Below are 19489 nucleotides of genomic sequence, written 5' to 3' on the forward strand. Positions count from 1 at the left end.
CTGAGTTGCTTCTTCTACATTTTACTTATAAAGAAGCTGTAGCATTATATATAATGAAAATTAAAATGAATTCAGTGAAATATGTCTCATCTGTGACTTATACATTTATAGTTATAATCCCCTCTGTATCTGACCTTTATGAAACTTTAAAACAAAAAACATTTAACATGGAATCTTAACATCGCTGCTGTCAGAAAGTTTGTACATTTGTCTTATCATGCTTCCATGAGTGCGACCATGAATCAGTGGCAGCCCTTAGAACTTTAAACATACAATATCGACCTCAAGGTTACAGACAGCCTATGTGAGATCATACAATGGTTCTGCCCTACTGCAGCAAAATTTGTCACTTACCATAAGGTTAAAGACATCATACATGAATAAGACAGACCATGCATCCATTCTGGCCTTTAGCATCAAAACATATGGAACTGACCTTGTGGTTCCCAACAGCTTGCATGTGCGAGACCATAACCAAGTGTCAGCTTTCAAAACTAAAACATACGGAACTGACCTTGTGGTTCCCGACAGCTTGCATGTGCGAGACCATAACCAAGTGTCAGCTCTCAAAACCAAAACAAATTATATTCACCATGATCATTCAGACAGCTTACATGATGGACACTATAAAACAGTTAGAACCAAAATCTATGGTACTGACCACAAGGTTGCCAAAATATTGAAGATTTTTTTTACTACAAGCATGATTAAAACTTGCAACAATACAAATTTCATAAATCAAGATATTAAATTGAGAGGACTTTGAAATCAAGGTAGAACCTCTCTATATGTGCACTAATTTAATGATGCCTTCACATTCCTTGACATTTAAATTGATGATTTTGAGAACAATAAATCTGCATAATTATGCATCTTGCATAGCGCATGGATGAACAATAAAAAAAACCTAATACATTCAGTAACACAGCTCAGGTAGGTCATGATTTTACCTACTTTGACGGGTGTGAAGATTAGTCTTTCAAAATGATGTCTGATGACTGCAAGCAATTGTCACAAAGAACTAGGGCTAAATCCAAGACTTTTCATCCGATAACTTGAGTAACCATTTGTTGCATCTAGTCTTTCAAAATGAGAATTAGAAAGAAAAATGTACATTTATGTGGCAATAGTAGAAAAGTGAGCACACTGTTCAAGAATAATCAAGGGAAGATTGTCACTTGTATTTTCCTACACTCTTGGTACCTTGTACCCCACTAGTGATTTTTAAACCAAAAAACATCAAGGATATAAAATGTGCACAGCTTTTCATCATTTAATTCATAAATTTATAATGTCTAACTAACTACTGACATAGGGCCCCTAACATTGTCATCTTGTTCATGTTTCAAACCAAATGGAATCTGCTCATGTAAACAACCAAACCAATTACTGTCCTTTTCCATTTCCTATGGCAGTCCATTTTCAGTAAAAGATTCCGTATCATCTGCATCCAATATTTTTAAAGTCTATTTCTAAGTTTCTATTGTTTACAAAATGAACAAATTAAAAAGGTGCAGCTATTAAAAACAGGTGTTCCAAGGGATGCAACTCCCGAACTTATGGAGATTTACAGAATTATTTGGAGCCTATCAAAGCTGATAAACTACATTACATCTGTTGTCTGAAAATATAGACTCACTCATGCAAATAAGTGACCAAGTTAGTAAAGAAACCACTGTTTGGTTTGTAACACAAATAAAATAACAGTGCTAGAAACCCAAAAGCAAAGATATGGTTAGAAACAATAAATTGATGAATGAAACGACTTAGTTTTTGGGGGGCTTTTTGACATTTTTAATGACTTAAGCTTTTAAAATTAGTGGCTGGTACATGAATGCAGTAGAATGCTGAACTATAGTTTTACCACTTAAACTTAAATTTCTGTCTCTGCTAAGCATACAAAATAAAACAAAACAAAACTGGTACAAAAACTTTTGTTTACTTCAAAAACTATAAACAATAACATAAATATGGCATCCAATAGAATGACACAATGATTTTCATTAAATTGGTTTTACATCAGAATACTGTATTCACCCATATATATATAAAAATGAATGCAAACAGCATAGACCCAGATCTACAGTCACTTAAAGTACAGGCAGATTACGATTTGCCTGAAAGCCTACAGTATAATGAAAGTGTAAACATAATCTTCAGGTGTATTGTGCAATAGCAGATCTGGATCTTTGCTGTTCACAGGTGTATGCGAATTATATGAGTAAATACAGTAAAATTCTGATGATGATATGAAGTAAATTCATAGCGATTATGAGATCTCTCAAATGGCATTCAATGCAATTTCCAGTGCTACCAAATATTCCCTACATTTTATATATATTAGTTAACAGACTGGAGTGGCTTCCACTGTTGGGGGTGGGGGTGTAGAATTTTCAGATATCATCTGGAAATGATCAAGTCAAAGTCAATTTGGATTCTTGGTCACACCCCTAAATTTCCACCATAAAGTGTAACCACAGTGAAGCTCACTCAAATTCTGTATTTCATTCAATGCATGACAAAAATTAATATAAACAGTACAATTTGCCAGCAATCTGTAACATGCAGCCTGAAATTTATCTTATTCCATGTTCCATATTCCTCTCATGATTATTTTTATATAAAAAAATGACCAAAATCGTCTAGAGCAAAATGGAAGATTGCAAGCTACCCACCCCCACAAACCCAAATGCTGATCAATTGTTGAGTTTGTTTTCATTTCACATGTGTAACCTTTTTCCTCTGCTTATTCAATAAACGGTTGTACTTTTTGCATCAAATTGTTTTAATTTTTTAATGATGGAAATGATTGTGTTCTTTCACAGGCACTTGATTTTTTGAAAGTACAAGTTTATTTGAAGTCAATGACAACATCAATGTATTTGTTTTCTCTTTTGCTTGTTTTTGGTTTTTTTCTTCATTTTCAGAAAGGTGTAGAAAAAAAAACTGGTCTAAAGGATTGTCTGCTTTTAATTTCCTTTTAGAGTCACTCAACTGATCGCTGTCATGCATTTTTTTTACAATCTCTGTCAATATGCCTGGCAGTTTACTGGCTCAGGCAGTTCCCAGTCCTTAAAATAACCTGTGAAATGTCCCACATTGTTATGTGTTATGTTATTCTAACTTAGCACAGTTATCATTAAAGAATTTTGTCAAGTCATGCAATAATAATTGTATCAACTGGTGTGGAATATGACATCACACCTGTGAGTTGGAAAACCTCATTCCTGCCAATAAATTCTGATCCCAATCACACATAAACACATTATGATGAATTATTTTTGTCTCACTTCTCACTAGAAAATAGTGGAACTGAAAAGTATGTTATCAGTGATACTGATATAACTCCAGAAAGTCTTTTTGTTAAAAAAAATTTTTAATCATCACAAAGAGAATACAAAATTTATCACTCAACAAAATTTGTCCTTTAAATAAAAAAATTCCCAAGAAACACTGCTGATGTTCATGACATCATAATAATGACATCATCTAACATGTAAATGAATGCACTCATACAATATAGGTGTGTTGTTCATGGTTTTCTCAAACGTACAAACTTATCACACAGACACGGAAATGAGAGAAAAAACATTTTATGTTAGCAACATTACCTAGAATTTCTGCATAAACACAAAGGCAAATTAATCATTTTCAAAATATTACTAGTTAATTACACTTCATAAATGTCAACCAAATCTTCTTAAGAATTGTAAATTTTCTCAAAAGAAAACATTTCATTTTGTAAGCAAGATGAGTTTGGTGTCTGAACAATTGCAATGTACTTTTTAATATGTGAAAACAATTAACAAATCACATTTTATGTATGGAAAGATTATGGTCTCAGCTATTTATATCATATGAAGTTAAATTGTTTTGAAAATAAATTGCAATGGGACTGATGCAAAGTTAAATGTAGGACAAAGGGACATCACTTGTTCAGGTGCTCTGTACATGGGGCAAATTTGTATCTCTGAGGAAACATAATTTAATATTTTTGGCAATATCACTAATAAATTATGTAATTTACAAAATCAAAAGATTAACAAGAAGTAAATCTACTCTCGTATAATTTACTTACTAGTCTTCTAGAAGGTCTTAAAAATCACTTCAACTATTCAAGAACGGTCAATAATCTGTACACTATTCAAGGCTTTGATATTTACATACAGTCTACAGTATGTGTTAATTAGTGTCATACAACAATATACACTGTAATAAGCATGTTAGAACAACATACACTACAAAGATAGCTCCCTACATAGTATTCAAAGTGCTCTTGAAAATATGAAAATAACTTCTTGATTATGATAGCAACTTGAAAATTCTTCTTCCACTGACAGGATTGGAATACTGCTGATGCACTGCATGTACATCAACCATTATACAGCATTCCCTCACCATAAGGCCCTTCATAATAACACATTTGTTATGTGCTCATAAATTTACATGTATCATATACTTTATTATAATGTGGTCTCACTGTTTGGCAGTATGCATGAAAACTCCCACTGACAGATTTATAACGAGGGACAGCATAGCATGGACAGCATTATAATGAGGGAGTACTGTATACTTCATTATAAGATAGTCTCACTGTAAGACAATATAATATCTGAATCCCTCAGACAAGATTATAATGATGGAAAACTTATAGTGTACTTTGTTATACAAGTCAGTCTAACTATAAGGCAACATGTTATACGACACCCATTGTCAGCACCATAATCAGTACTGCAATGGAAAACAGCATCTTCAATAAATCAACATTTTAAAATCTAGAAGTGGATGCTTCAAGTAGCGTGTACAAAGGCTCCAAAGCAAGTTATTAATTTCAAACTGAATGAAATGACTCCAAGATCCGAGAAATGAATGTCAGTTTATCCCAGAGATGAATCAGGTTTGAGGTTAAAAGACAGTCTGTTAATCTCTTCAACCCCAGTTGTAAAAGAACAAGGGAAGTAGTGGTATTTTGATAAATGGGAAAAACTAATCTTTGTTGAATTTAAATGTGAGGTTGATAAGAGATAGCTGTACCTAGTACCCTAACTATCCTAATGGGATGTATTTTCTGTACAAAGTGAAAATAATCCCACATCATTTAGAAACCACAATAATAAAAAGAAAATATTAATCAATTTTCTGAAATACTGCAAATTTACAACCGCCTATATTTATGTTAAGTAGACTGACAACTCAGAGCTACGTTGGTTATAAAATGAAACTAAAGATGCAGCAGTTTAAAAAATATAATTTAATAAAAATCAATTAATAAAATATGCAAATATCGAGACACAAGTAACCACAAGTGACAATTTGTGTCCATTTCCTGAAAGAAAATTAAAAAGCTTAATACAGAGTAATAGGATGGATGGAAAGATGGCTTGAAATATAAATATTGACATCACAGTATATAATTTCTTAAAAGTTCTTCAGTGCATGCTGATGTCATTATTACAAATGAATGATGATGTTCACAATGACGAGAAGGAGAATGAAATAATAATGAGTGGGAGCCGAATGAGGATGATAATATTTTGTTGTGTTCAACCTGAAATTAGTTTTTGTCCTGTTTCAAAGAATTTTACAAATCTTGTCACTTGTCACCAACCCTGAGAGCATCTTCCTCAATTTTGACCTCCCCAGATGGAAACAAGCTGCTATTGCTGTTTATGTCAACACCGTCATGTACTGTTTTCATGATTGTGGGAACCTTCCCCAATTCATCAGTTATTTTATGGGATTCTTTTTTATCTGAGACAGTGTCTAAAACAGTGGTGACATGAGCATTTTCTGGGACATGTATCACAGGCGATTTGGGTGGAACTTCCCATGGTGGTCGTGGTCGAACAGTCAAGCCATATGGATCACTGTCAACTGTGTCTACACTGTCTGAAGCATGCAGAAGATTTCGAGAATTTCCAGGGACTGGGATGTTTTTAATGTTTTCCAAACCATCTGGGTTACCAAAGGGATTGAAGCTTGGAACCACCAAGAAAGCAAATGATAACAGCAACACCTGAAATAGGAAAATCAAAGCTATTTTGAAAAAATTCTGCACATGATACTATAAAAAGGAAAACATTAAAAACATATCCTACTTGTCTTAAGAAATTGATGAACGTTTTCCACAATAAATTGCAATTTCCTATTCACAGATTTAGAATGTAATGTGATGATTTACTTGTCGAACAAAACAATCAACTTTTTCTGGGTTGCCTGAAATTTTTTTTTTCCTTTTTGCTCTTGACTATGAATATGAAATCAAATATATCAAAACAGATTTGTATAAAACATTAAATCCACAAACTGAAGATTTAAGAGCCAACTAAATTAAAAAGAAACTGAAAGAATTTACAGCAATAGCACAATGGTAAAACTAGTACCTTTTGTTTGCTATATCAGCATTCCAAGTTCAGAAGAAAAAAAGTTGTTGGCCAATTGCACATGTCCAGTTTAAGCAGGTTTTGCTATAAACCAGACTAATGTCAAGCTGCCATTTGTGATTTCCCTTGTACAACAGAATGTCTTAAGTGAAAATGGTATAAATCTGAACTGGGTGGAGGGCTGGTTTAAATGCAGGAAAAAACATAAGTAGGACAAGAGGAACTGAATTAATTCTTTTGATATTGTATAAGGTCTTTTACTATAACATTATATTTCTTTCTTCCTCTGTATCAGGAACCATACAGCCATGAAATCAGCAGTTTGGTACAATTCAACAAGATGACTCATGGTTAACAATCAATCCTTAAGCATAGGAACTCAGATGCGAGAAAACGTCATAAGACATTGATTAAGCTTGTAATGAGAATTGTCAATTTCTATGATGCTTTGTAAACGTGATGTTTTATAAGAATGCATTCCCAAGTGTGCAACATGTAACTGTCTGTTTGTTTGCTGAGGACACCTAAGTGACTATACCATTGTCTTCTGACATTTATTTGGCTATTCGGTTAACATCAAAGAACTCCAAGATAAGTCAAATTGTCCTCATTTATATGAATTATTTTTCGTTTTTGTGTTTCCACATAACTGCAGATAAGTGAAAGCAAGTGTTAAAAAAATGTTATTTTTCCGGTTTATTACATTTCTTCAGTTTACCATTGGCTAAAGTTTTGATCAAACTGTCTTCACCAAAATAGTTCTGAGCAAATGGGAAATTCTAATCATTTTTGCTCTCCAAATTGCAAGGTGTATTACTGCTGCATTTCAATTTTCAAGCTGATGTTTTGTAATAACTCAATATGATATACAAGCACACATTTGTCAACTGGAGAACTTACAGCAACAAAAACATCAACAACAACAATAACAACAATAATAATAATAATAATAATAATAATGTTCTTTTTCTTGTAAAATTGGTAATAGAATTATGCAAATCTAAGTTCGAGTAACTAGATTTACCTAAGCCAGACACGTGCAGTTGACCACAATATTACACATCACTCACATTAGTAATTTTTTCCGCAATAACATAGCAATCTTTTCAGTAAGTGGTTCCAATTTAAAAATGATACCTACTGTTTATTTTATACTGCAGCTGCAGGTGAACATCTAGGTGATCTTGAACTCATTACTCCCCATGGATCGAAAATGAAATTTATTCCTTTACAATGACTTTACATGTAACAATTGACTGCTCCAGTGGCCTGAGTGGTTAGAGTGTCTGGCTTGGATGTGGCAGGCCACAGGTTTGAACCCCAGCCATGTCATACCAAAGACTTAACAAAAATGTTTCTAGCAGCTGCCTCACTTGGCACTCTGCATTATGAGGTCAGATTAGGACTGATCAGCCTGGTGTCAGGATAATGAGATTTGTGGGACATGATACCATGTGTTGGCATTATGATGCTCCAGTTCTAGACATCAGTATAACATGCCACACTGTAGTTGTAGTGATATGACTAAAACTGTTAAAGCTATATTAAAAATCTAAATAACATAAATTACACATGTAAAAATCATTTAAGAACAATTGTTTTCATTGTCCTGCTGAGAAAAGAATAAATTATTTTTGTTTAACCATGTCTGACCCCAAATGTAATGGGGTTAAGATTAGGGCAAAATAGAGTAATTGCATGTGGAGTCAAAGAAGAACATGGGTTAATTCCAATTACAATAAAATATAATCTATACCACTAAAATTTGGAAAAATGAATAAAGCTCTTACCATGACACAAGTTGAGGCCTGAGCAGTTCGACCGGTCTTTGCCTGGAAAAAGGTCTGTAATTTCTTCAACTGTGACAAAAGTGTCCTAGGAAGAAATAAAAATGACTGTGAAAAACAACTTTCTAAAGATATACGCCAAGTACTTAAGTTAATATTTTTTCTTCTAAATAAATGCAGTGTTTTCAGCCGGGTTTGAGAAAAATGGGGCCATTTGCCCCTCTTCATTTGAAAAAGTGGGCCAATGCATATATGCCAACCCCTGGCAAGGAACAAGTGTAATCCAAGTGGACAAAAAGAGTAATCTGAGCAGAAAAAGAGTAATCCACATATAAGATAATAAAATCCAATAAGCATATGTACAAAATGATTTATTTGCCCCTCTGGCCTCTTAACATCAATTACTGCTTCAACTTTTCATATATAGCACTTTGACCTTTAAAAAGCAACAGTCTCTCATACTGTATTTCAAAACACTTTGTACCTGCTGAGATTATAAATGTTTGCACACCAGTAGTGTACTAAGTGCAGGGTTACAGAGCCTTGATCTGAATTCTGTTTTAATTTTGTTAACAATACTGATCAATCTCTCACATGTCAGCATTAGATTGGTAAAGAACCAATATTCCTTTCATGATATGACAAAGAGGAAATATATATCTTCCAGTTATTGGGGCTTTTTAAGCTGGGAATAAGGTGCCATTGCACATCAACTCTGTCTGCATGAAGTACATTAGGGTAGAAAGCCAATCTGATACTTCAGTAGTTCTCCCTCTAATTTATCATAAGTTTTTCCTGCAGCACGGTTCATCATATGACAGTGACAACCTGACATGTACACTGATGGAGACATTTTCTAAAATATGGAATGCAATCCTTTATGAATTACAGTCATCACTGATGCATTATCAGCTGAAAACTCCATACAGTTCTGCCAACTTATGTTTATTCAAAGCATTATTAAGCTAATAAAAAATATATTCTCCAGTGGAATCTACTGTTAATGAAAGAAGAGCACTCTGACTTTGCCCTTTTCGTTGTCAAAGTCTCTTACACAGACTGGGTACAACTTTTTTCATCATAATCACTGCTCCTGTCTGTTGCAGATTACAGATTTTCATTGATAACAAATGTTAGCAAAACATGGGTGTAACTTACCTCAATACATTATTTGCCATTAATTTTTTTTTATATTTACATTGAGGCTGTAACAGTACTTAGCCTAGACTGGTTCCCAATCTTAGGAAAAATTTACTTGCAAATGTAACATCTGGACTGGGTTCTGGTCAAATTCTAAGCTGGATTTATTATTGGATATAAAGAGTGCATGATTATTTTCAAAAAATCCGTATTTATATACATAGGATCAGATAAATGTGGAAAATAGCCACACTAATCATAGATGAATTCTGAAAAGATATCTATATGAATTTATTTAAAGTCATTAAAGAATCATTTAGAAAATTAGGACATTTAATAATCGACTTGTATAGCATTATCAAATTAAAGATAAAAAATGCACCCCGTCCATTTTATTTGTGCCACTTCTGGCACACTGAATTTCTTTTTTGGAGGGACATGGTTGTCTATTTTATGTGAATCCCACAAGGGTGCATCCTGACTGAAACACTGTAAATGTGGTCATAATGGACATACCCTATGAGTCTCAATACCAAAACTCTGTACAGTAAAACCTGTCTTGAGCAACCTATACTGCATGTGACCACCTGTCATTTGGGAACACAATAATAACGCATGGATAGATTCTATTACATAAAATCCCTATCTTGAAAAACCACCTCTTGACCACAACCAATGACCATGATGTCTTGGAAAAATATGAACGCATTGCAAAAAAAAGATAAACACCAATAACCTTTACATAATTCTTAGCAACTATGATCGCTAAGACGTTTTGAAAAAAAAACAAATAGGCTTTGTACCAAGTTCTGAAATTGTATACGTTGTGCATGTTGTGTCATTTATGATTGTAAAGCAGACTAAAGTCTGTTCAGAATGTTCCAGTAATATGAATGATCCTATCATATCGAACAGACAAACTGACCTTTATGTTATCCTTTGTACCCATGACCATTTAAAATGTAAAGGCTGTCCTGATCAAGAAAAGAAAAAAGGCAGTATTGACTGTAAACCAGTCTAAAATACATCACAAATTGCCAGTGAAGTGTCGAACTCAAGACAGTGGTCATGTTTGTCTTTGGAGTTAATCTATAATGCCTGTGGGTGAATTATGTCTTTGTCTATTAAACCAGCAAGTGAGAAGTGTTTCCTAGAATCGACTGGTAGTGTTAAATGGCTGTGCTGTTTGTTGGAGGGGTGATCCTGCAATGACTACACATTAAGCTGTCATCTGTTCAAGTTGATGTGGCTAGTTACAGCCTTTGCTTATAGAGCAAATAACTTTATTAAATTTTGTCTCTGAATAAATGATTCTGTTTCTGGATGAGACAATTGTCTTTTTATTTCACTGATTGGTACAGCCACGATGTACATGCATATATATTCCATATTTCCCCAAAACCTGAATTAGGCTTTCAATTTGCTCCAAGGTTAAATGACATGAAACTTTTAATTACAATTGATGGAAACAAAATATCAATGCCAAAAGAGTAATGTACTTACTCATTCTGTTTTTCTAAATTCTGAATCTTTTTATGAAGCATCTGATTTTCCTGAGTACACACTTTAACTCTTTTCTCCAATCCCTCCACATAGCCTTGTTTCCTCTTTCGGCTTTCTTTGGCTGAGACCTGAAAGAATATAGGAGTAATTTATCACAAACCATTGCAATCTATGACATAAAGAAATCATCAAATACTGGTGATAACACACACAAAAATTTGGCCACAAAACATTTAAATTCAAGCCTAGCTAATAATATAAAGCATAATATTAAATTTAGTTTCAATTCAAAGAAGATGAAAATCAAACTGACTTCTAGGTCTTCTTGATACAAGACCTAATAATAATTTTAATTTCAATCGATAAAGTCTGCAAAAGTTCTTGTGTGGAAACAAAATTAAAAGTCTAAGTTCTATGTAAAACAGAGTCCATAACTTTAAGGTCTCACTGGATAGTTTCGTATTTTGACACCTCTCTAATTTTTAGGGTAGAAGGCATGAACCTAATTATCACTAGTCTAGCATTTATAAATTCACACAGAAGAAAAATCTTTAATGTGGTTTAAATTTGCTTTGAGTTAGGCTTGGAAATGGGTTGGCTTGTTGGTGACTGCCTGTCACAGTTAGACGAGCACTGGAGATCAAATGCAAAACTTGGGCTGCAAATAAGCAGCCGACTTGGCTTACATATATACGTGTATCTGCTACAGAGGTAAATATCTAAAAATCTAGATGGTTGGGGGGGTGATGAAAAGTATGCTAATTTGTTATAGTACTAGTGAACTTTATTCATGCATAAGGTACATACTGATTCTTTTAGCTGCCGCTGCCTTGTCACAGGAAAATATTCAAAATAGCTCTTTGCTGTCAAAAATGAATGTAAAATGTAGGGGTTGGTGACAGTGTTGGTTCAGTAATAAGAGCCACCAGTTGTATCAGGAATTAACCTGATTGCCACAGTCAAAATCTCACATGTACGCTTTCTAAAAAAATCATTAGTTTGTTTTTATTTGTATCTTCAGTGTAAAATTATTCTCATTTTTCTTCAATAGGTCATTGTCGGATGAAAATTCACCAGATAAACTGTCCAGTGAGACCTAAGACTGTCAGCAATACAAAGTACTATATCACTCCCTTATTATAATGCAGCAGTTGCTGTACAGCTGACTACACTATGTACTAATCCATATTTTGGTGATAACCAGGTTATGTACAGAACAGTGATATAGTGAAAACAGCATTATATACAGACCTGCAGTATAGTGGGAACTTTCAAAATTGATTTAAAATCAGTTTTTGAAATGGAAATAAAGATATAAAACATAGCTTCACCTTGCTTTCTTTCAACCCATACCATTATACATTTGGTATGATTCCTGTCCTGGGGTCCATAGTGGTATCACTTTATATCCAGAAGCAGATTACAGTTACATGCATTATAACAAGGGAGAACTGTATATAGCACTGTACTCACTTGTGTATAAAACATATCTACCGACAAGCAGTGTATACTCAGAGGATCAACCCTAAATTGTATAATGTCATGGTGGATTCAGGTCTACCATGTTCCTTCTACTAACAATTGCTAAATGAAATAATGAACCTGAAACTGTCCACACTGCTGGTACATGAATGTTTTACACAGGCAGAAACAGCATAAAGTGAATTATATCCACTGCTGTATTATTTCCAGATCAATGGAAAACTATTGGTTATTTTATAAACGATATTAACTTTGTTCCTGATTTTTCTCCGGACAGCCTTCAGTGCCCTCTCTTCTTCCTTGGTTAGTGGAACGTTGGTAGGTAGAAGAACACCTTCCTTGGCCAGTAATTCCTTTTCCTCCTCTGTTAACTTCAATTCTGGGAACTTAAATGAACAATTATAGCTTGATGTCACAACCTGTATACTGATAAGGTTTCAAAATTTATATTTCTAAACATATATGTTGGCACATCAGAGTTCCCCAAAACACTATAATCCATATAAATTTTGCATATATTTAATTTAGCAGACATTGGTATGTATGCTTTTTATCTGCAAACTTATCTTTTGCTTGATCTATTTCTACAAAGTGATTATTAAGCATGAAGAGTTTGGGTTATCAAAAGAGTACAGGTAATCATAAAGAAATTTTATGGAAAGTCTTAACCTACTGTAATCTTGATAGTTTTAATTTCACGGATTTCTTTGTTGCTCTGAATCACAAATTTGAAGACTCAAATGAAATATTACCCACATAAAAAGAAATCTAACCTCCCATATTTTCTCTTAGTGTTTTATTTATTGTTGTTGTCAATGTTGCTGTAGTAGGGTTAAATGCCATTTTTCAGCACAACATAGGCTATACATGGCGGCCAGTGTAACTGGTGGAAGAAGAACCCTGGAAAACTCCGTGAAGAACCACCGACCCACGAGAAGCTACTAGCAAGCTTTCTCACGTACCCACATTAGCCGATCCTGAGACTTTAATCCATGCAGACAGAGGTGAAATGGCAGTGATCCAGAATAGTGAGCCCTCTAGACCACTTGGGTCTTCTGTTTCATTTACATAGATCAACAAAGCTGTTTTATAAATCAATGTCATTTCTGTAATCAAGTAATAAAAAATTAGCTTTACATGTGTTTGTTTTATGTTAGCTTGCCCACCCACATGTATTTAATATTGTTTCAATGCACGCATACATATGGTATCTGGTAGCTATAATTTCCATCGACTGTCTTAAATATGATAGATTGTGAGATCAGTAAGGATAGAATGAAACAAAAAACGGATAAGGTATACAAATATTTGTATTACTAGTAAATTAGATTTAATACTTTGTCTGAACCAATTCTACATTCAGTGAAACTGTTGTCGAAATATTTAAATCTGTATGAAAGCATGTTTTGTTTATCCTTGCTTTCTTAATCCCAATGAAAAAAAATGTGTGTAAAATGCTATTGCCTGAAGCACAATTACAAATGAAACACTATGCATATGCACTAAGTACAGCAGAGTACTGAAGCTCATGTTTTGCTGTTTTTGTGGACAAAACCAACGAATCAGGTCATCAAATCTGCAGGCACACACAAATGATTGTCAGGTAATTAAATTGTTGATTGTTATCCAACTTTCTCAGAACCATAGAAAATTAAATCTGATTTGTCATACCTTTTTGCGCGAGTCACAATTATCCATAACAACAACAACAGCATGCACTATTTAAAAATTTCAAAATCAAGAAGATGAAGACCCACCAAAAGGGTTCTTATGGACCAACATGTCAATGTGGCAATAACTTATGGACTGCACTTATTTACAGGACTTCTGTATGCTTATTTATGAACCTACCTTTTGTTGTGAAGTGGACGATGTGTCAATATCTTTTAATGTAAAAGGCAAAGTAGAACCATATGGCTGTGGATCAACTCGTATAATCTTTATCATCTTGGCTGTGCTGCCATCAGAATTTATAGCTGTTTTTGTGTTGGTGTCAAAGGTCATCAGGTCTGCATGAGCTTCTAGAGGAAAAAATACCAATCATGAGATTTATGCATATCGTTATAGAATATTTAACAAATAATTGTTGAGGAATTTAAAACAATAAAGAAAAACCCTATCTAACAATGATCTTTATAATTTATATTCATACTTTTTACAATTAATAATACAAAAATTTTGATTAATGATAAGACTTGTAAACATGGCCACAAACCTACAAATTCATACATATGCTAATGTAAATGAGCATTGTGTACTGTTCATTACTGTTTGTCTAGTACCTAAAATACAAACATGTACATGCATGCTGCCCATAACTGCAATTATTAATCAGTTACCTGACCATTTCATATAAAAGTCACCTACATAACAAAATGATCTCAAAGATACATGTTTTGCCTGCTCCACTGCTACAATCATACACTCTACATTCAAACCAGTTATTGCCCTGACCCTACTTTCACCTTGTAAAGTAAGTGGCTATGACCTGTTTGCAAGTGGTGAGCATAACTTTTCCAAATGAAAACATCCATATTTCATGACTGTAAATACAACTGAGAAATGGCACTAAACATTATTACTTGATTTTCATGAGTTAATGTATGTTCACAATAGAGATTCTATGCCTCTAGGGTTCTCCAAGACACCCCAAACCATGTAACAATATATATAGTTTCACCTTTGGGTGGATGAAAATTCCAAGGGAAGAGTTCTCAATGTGCAAGTTTTCTTATCGGTAAACTTCTCTTTATTTGGAATGTGTTTCTACAAAACAAGCATCAATCATGCAGTGTGCTGGGTAACCAGCCAAGTTCAAAGCAACTGTAAAGGGACCAGTGAAATCTCATAGGTGGCATCTTAGTAGACAAGGAAAGCAAGACACATATTAATTGATTGCTGAAACCTAATGATCATATCAATTAGAAGCTAATAACACTTGCCCGTGCTTTGACACCTCACAATGAACAGTTGCAATTTACATTTTAAATCCTTCCGTTATAAATTTGAACAGTTGCAATTTATCATATACCATATTAGAAAAACAATGTCAACCTTTTTTGTTCGTTGGAAGAATATAAATTCCCATGTTATTCTTCAAAAATCATCATCAAAATCAGCTGTAACTGTGTCAGTTACATTTCTGATTATTATCAGGTGATGTCTTCCAGTGATAATTTTACATTGTTTCTTTGGTGCTATGTTCAAGGCTGCAGATGAACCTGATTCTCATGAGACTGGCCAACAGAAATTAGTTGATGCATTTAGTTTTGATAATGAAAACAGAATGTCAGAGAAATTAAGAGATCTGTGGCCTGAATCATGGAATATGGAATTTCCATGGGTCACATAACAAGAACAAAAATAGAACACTATTAGCTTTATGCGCTCTGACTAGTTTCCAGTCTTTGCTGTTGAAACTTTTCCTACCAATGTTTTTTACACAAGACACAAATTTCATGAATTTTATTTACTCAGCAACTCACCTAAATCAATGGAAATGTCTGCATTATCTGCAGCTAGAGCACTTGGATCAATTGTGTCAAATTTCATGTCAATGTCATCAATATCAAAGTCCTCAAGTCCAAGAGGACTATTGTCAATTTCTTCATTTGATAATGAGGTTGGGCTGGTGCCATACTGTGGGCTCTGTTGCTGGGGCCTATACTGTGTCATATTTCCAGGTGATCCAGAAAAGCTACTGATGTCAGAACTGGCTTGAGATGGGTCTTCCATTCCATGTGGAGAACCTGCTGAATCTATGGATACTCCACTGTCACTGTTTGTGGGTGATCTGTGTAGAACATAATCATGGTCTGTGTATGTTTTCTGTGTTTTAGGTGGACTCTGTGGCTTTATGTTGATATCACCCAGCAAAGTGTCATCCCAGAGACCACCAAAATCCTCCTGGTCTAGTCCCAGAGAAAACTGAAAAAGCATTTATGAATACATTAGATTAGAATCAACTCTGGTATCTGTTTAAAAAGTCAATTAACATGCAATTAACTAAAGGAATGTAAAAAATTAAGACCTTTAACAAGACTAGCATATTATCTGCTGAAAGAATATACAACTATTCCAAACTTAATGTAAATAATGCATGTTCAGGCAGTTCAAGCTGGTATGGTAAAAGCTAAACAATGTTTCAATTTACTAAAATGGCACATGTGTCAGATACCTTCATTCATTGTACCTACTATATTAAAATCTTTCATGGAACAGCAGTTATTACTGCAACGTGGATGTAATTACCAGTATGTTATAATCAGATTCATCGCAGACTGAGATTTGAGACATCAATGGATCTATTCCAAGGTGATCCATTTTCACAAGAATGTAGAAAATAAAATAATCAATCCAAACATATAAATATGCTATGCATGCAAATATTTTTTTCTACTACATGCACAAGCTAAATAATCTACAATCTGTATCAAGATTTATAACAATATGACAGTCCAACAAAACCCAGACTATGATGACTCATTCGTACAGGTCATGGATAGTAAACCTGTGATCATGATGACACTTCTGACTTGTGTACAGCTTGGACCAATCAGTTACTTCCACAGCTAACAGCTGCTGATGATGATGCAATTAGCATGCATATACTGTTTTGCACTATACGTTAAAACCAAGTCAATATCCCTGAGGCCAAGAACATGCATATAAAAGGGATTTATAATACGCAAAACGGTTTACTATGCATTATAAGTAACTAAGTGTAAACATCTACATGACTGTGTACGTTTGATGTAACTGCAAATACCAGTATATTTTCTCATAATATTTATATAAAGCTTTAAAAAAATTGGTTTATCTCTTAATCAATACATTATAATATTATGATATAAGATTACTTGTGCGACGCAAATACGTACAAAGTCCAAGGACTGAGTCTGAAATCCTTCCACGTCTTTAATCAGGATGCCCTCATTTTGGTCAAACAACATGTTCAAAACATCGTCATTATTCAAAGTCGCCATTTCTGTATGCCTACAATCGTCAATCCTAATTTTACCAGTGTAAATACGTGGGGCTGGCCACGTCAGGCTAGCCAACACGAGCGCTACTATATGACAAAATGGATTTTTGGTGCACTCCCCACTCCGATGTTTATCACTGTTTATGTTGGGTCGTTGACAACACCAACAGTCGATTCCACAATCACTAATTTATGACGCTAAAGTGGTGGCAGTGTTCAGATTTCACAACTTCATTAGAAAATGTCCATCAATCTGATTATTTACAACTTTTCACAACAAAACTACGGGAAAATACGTATTTCTATTTTTGGATCTTACAACTATGATTCATGTGAGCTAAATTGACGTGGAGGTGGAAGTCGGAATTATGTAGATGCTTAGAAAACGCTTATCTAGTCAATTGGAGTAAGAACCAATAAATTCCAAAGAGAGACTAGAGATAAATTTAGATTATGGCACAGGGGTTGGTTACAACAACAACAAAAACTTAGGAGTATCCGTCCTTGAATCAAAGGATGGGGATTCTAACCTTTAACAATGTAACACTTTATGTATGATGGATTCTGCTAGAAAGGGTTTGTGACCGTGATGGTAAAAATAAAGATTAATTCGCCGGATCGGATTCATGCGATGGTCGTCCGAGAGTTATGCGTTCGTGTCTTTTGAATATGTGTACAGTAGTTTTTCAGTCTTCTTGCGATTCTGAAGCGATAAAAGACGCGTGAGAAAAGTCGAATCGATTGGATAGTTGTGGTCATGCTTGCACTCCTTGTGTTAAGTTATAGTACCGATAGGGTGCATAGAAACGCCGAAACGCAATAAAAACACCGAAAAGTTCATCAATTATATCGCATATACCATAGTGTATATTGGTTGTGTATACATGTATAATTCATATCTGTAACATTTAATTATAGTTATATAATAAATTAATATGTACTTTATTTTCTGCAAGTGATGCAACATCAAATTAAAAAGAAGCTGGAATCTGCGCATTTTGGCGACAGTTTGAACAGTAAAAAAAAATAAATAATTTTAACAGCGTGTATTACAATTTATACAGGAGTTTAATGCTTCAGCTACTAATAATCAACACATGTTAATATTGATTTATTAAGTTGATTATTTTATTGTGGTTATTAATAATTACATTTTTCTTATTATCTTGAGTTCCGGGATGTGTGAGATTTGCGCAAACCAGCAGGTGAAACAGTTGTATAGTTTAAGAGTAACTGTCATGAATTATGCGCGATAATGATCTAAATGCAAAAAAGAAAGAAAGAAAAAATGCGAGAATGGCGTGTCAAATCATTTCCGTCTTTAGTTCACCGTTTTTAAGAATATTCTGTTATTGGAAGAAGAGTATGGTATACTTGATAGTGGAAGAAATGGGTTTAATACACAAAGACAGTTTTTGGAACATATTTCAAAATGTATTTGTTTCATGTAACACACAACTGTTTAAAAAATATTATACAAATAAGGCAAGCATGACGTGCCCATTCGGAGAGTACAACAGTATAATACAGCAACAACAGGAATAAACACATCCCAAGTTATATAAATTAAACTGATAAGACTTTGGCCTAGCATACGACCTCATGAACAACATACATACATACATACATACATACATATATATATATATATATATATATATATATATATATATATATATATATATATATATATCGTTCCTTAAAATATATTAAATAATTAACACGTTGCCGTAATATGTATTTCAAAGGCCAATTTTCAAGTACAGGGTCGTCCGACTTTTGTATGGGCTGCGCTCATACATAATTAGTTCTATAATTATAACGTAAATCAACATGCATGGCCTACGAACTTTACAGTTTTGGTTTATGTGGCCCGCGGATTGAAGACAATGGCCCACCCTGTTCTAATATATTCATGTTTATGTTCACTGCATCACATAATAAATAATAAAGTCATAATATACATCTTATTAATACGATATTTGAACATGATCAAAACACATGTACACGAAATGAGGGCACATAAAGATATCAACTTATTAGTAATCAAACAGTTGATTTGCGGCGTATACGGATTTGAAAACCATTTTGACAATAGTGAGCTGATTCAAATAAATTAATAGTAGATATAGGTTATACACGGGATCGCAGAAATACCATGCGACGATGTTGTTATTGTTGTTGTGGGGTTTAACGCCATTTTTCAGCAC

At 33.9% G+C, this 19489-nt stretch overlaps 1 protein-coding gene across 2 annotated transcripts; it reads right to left on the minus strand.

Moving 5' to 3' along the window:
• Positions 1 to 1920: 1920 nt before the first annotated feature.
• Positions 1921 to 17641, minus strand: LOC149801502 (uncharacterized). Of its 2 annotated transcripts, none has more exons than XM_089955676.1 (7): positions 17176 to 17641; positions 15781 to 16222; positions 14147 to 14316; positions 12547 to 12681; positions 10814 to 10941; positions 8174 to 8258; positions 1921 to 6016 (listed from the first exon to the last, which is right to left on the minus strand). In XM_089955676.1, exons 1-7 carry the CDS (start codon positions 17278 to 17280, stop codon positions 5594 to 5596), a joined length of 1488 nt encoding a protein of 495 aa, XP_089811802.1. In that variant the 5' UTR covers positions 17281 to 17641; the 3' UTR covers positions 1921 to 5593. The 2 variants fall into 2 exon arrangements, with proteins under 2 accessions (XP_089811802.1, XP_089811804.1); XM_089955678.1 differs by lacking the exon at positions 17176 to 17641 and adding an exon at positions 16547 to 16767.
• Positions 17642 to 19489: the final 1848 nt, after the last annotated feature.

This window comes from Sinohyriopsis cumingii, chromosome 4 (genome assembly GCF_028554795.1).
Source record: "Sinohyriopsis cumingii isolate HCF-2022 chromosome 4, ASM2855479v2, whole genome shotgun sequence".
NCBI classification, from domain to species: domain Eukaryota; kingdom Metazoa; phylum Mollusca; class Bivalvia; order Unionida; family Unionidae; genus Sinohyriopsis; species Sinohyriopsis cumingii.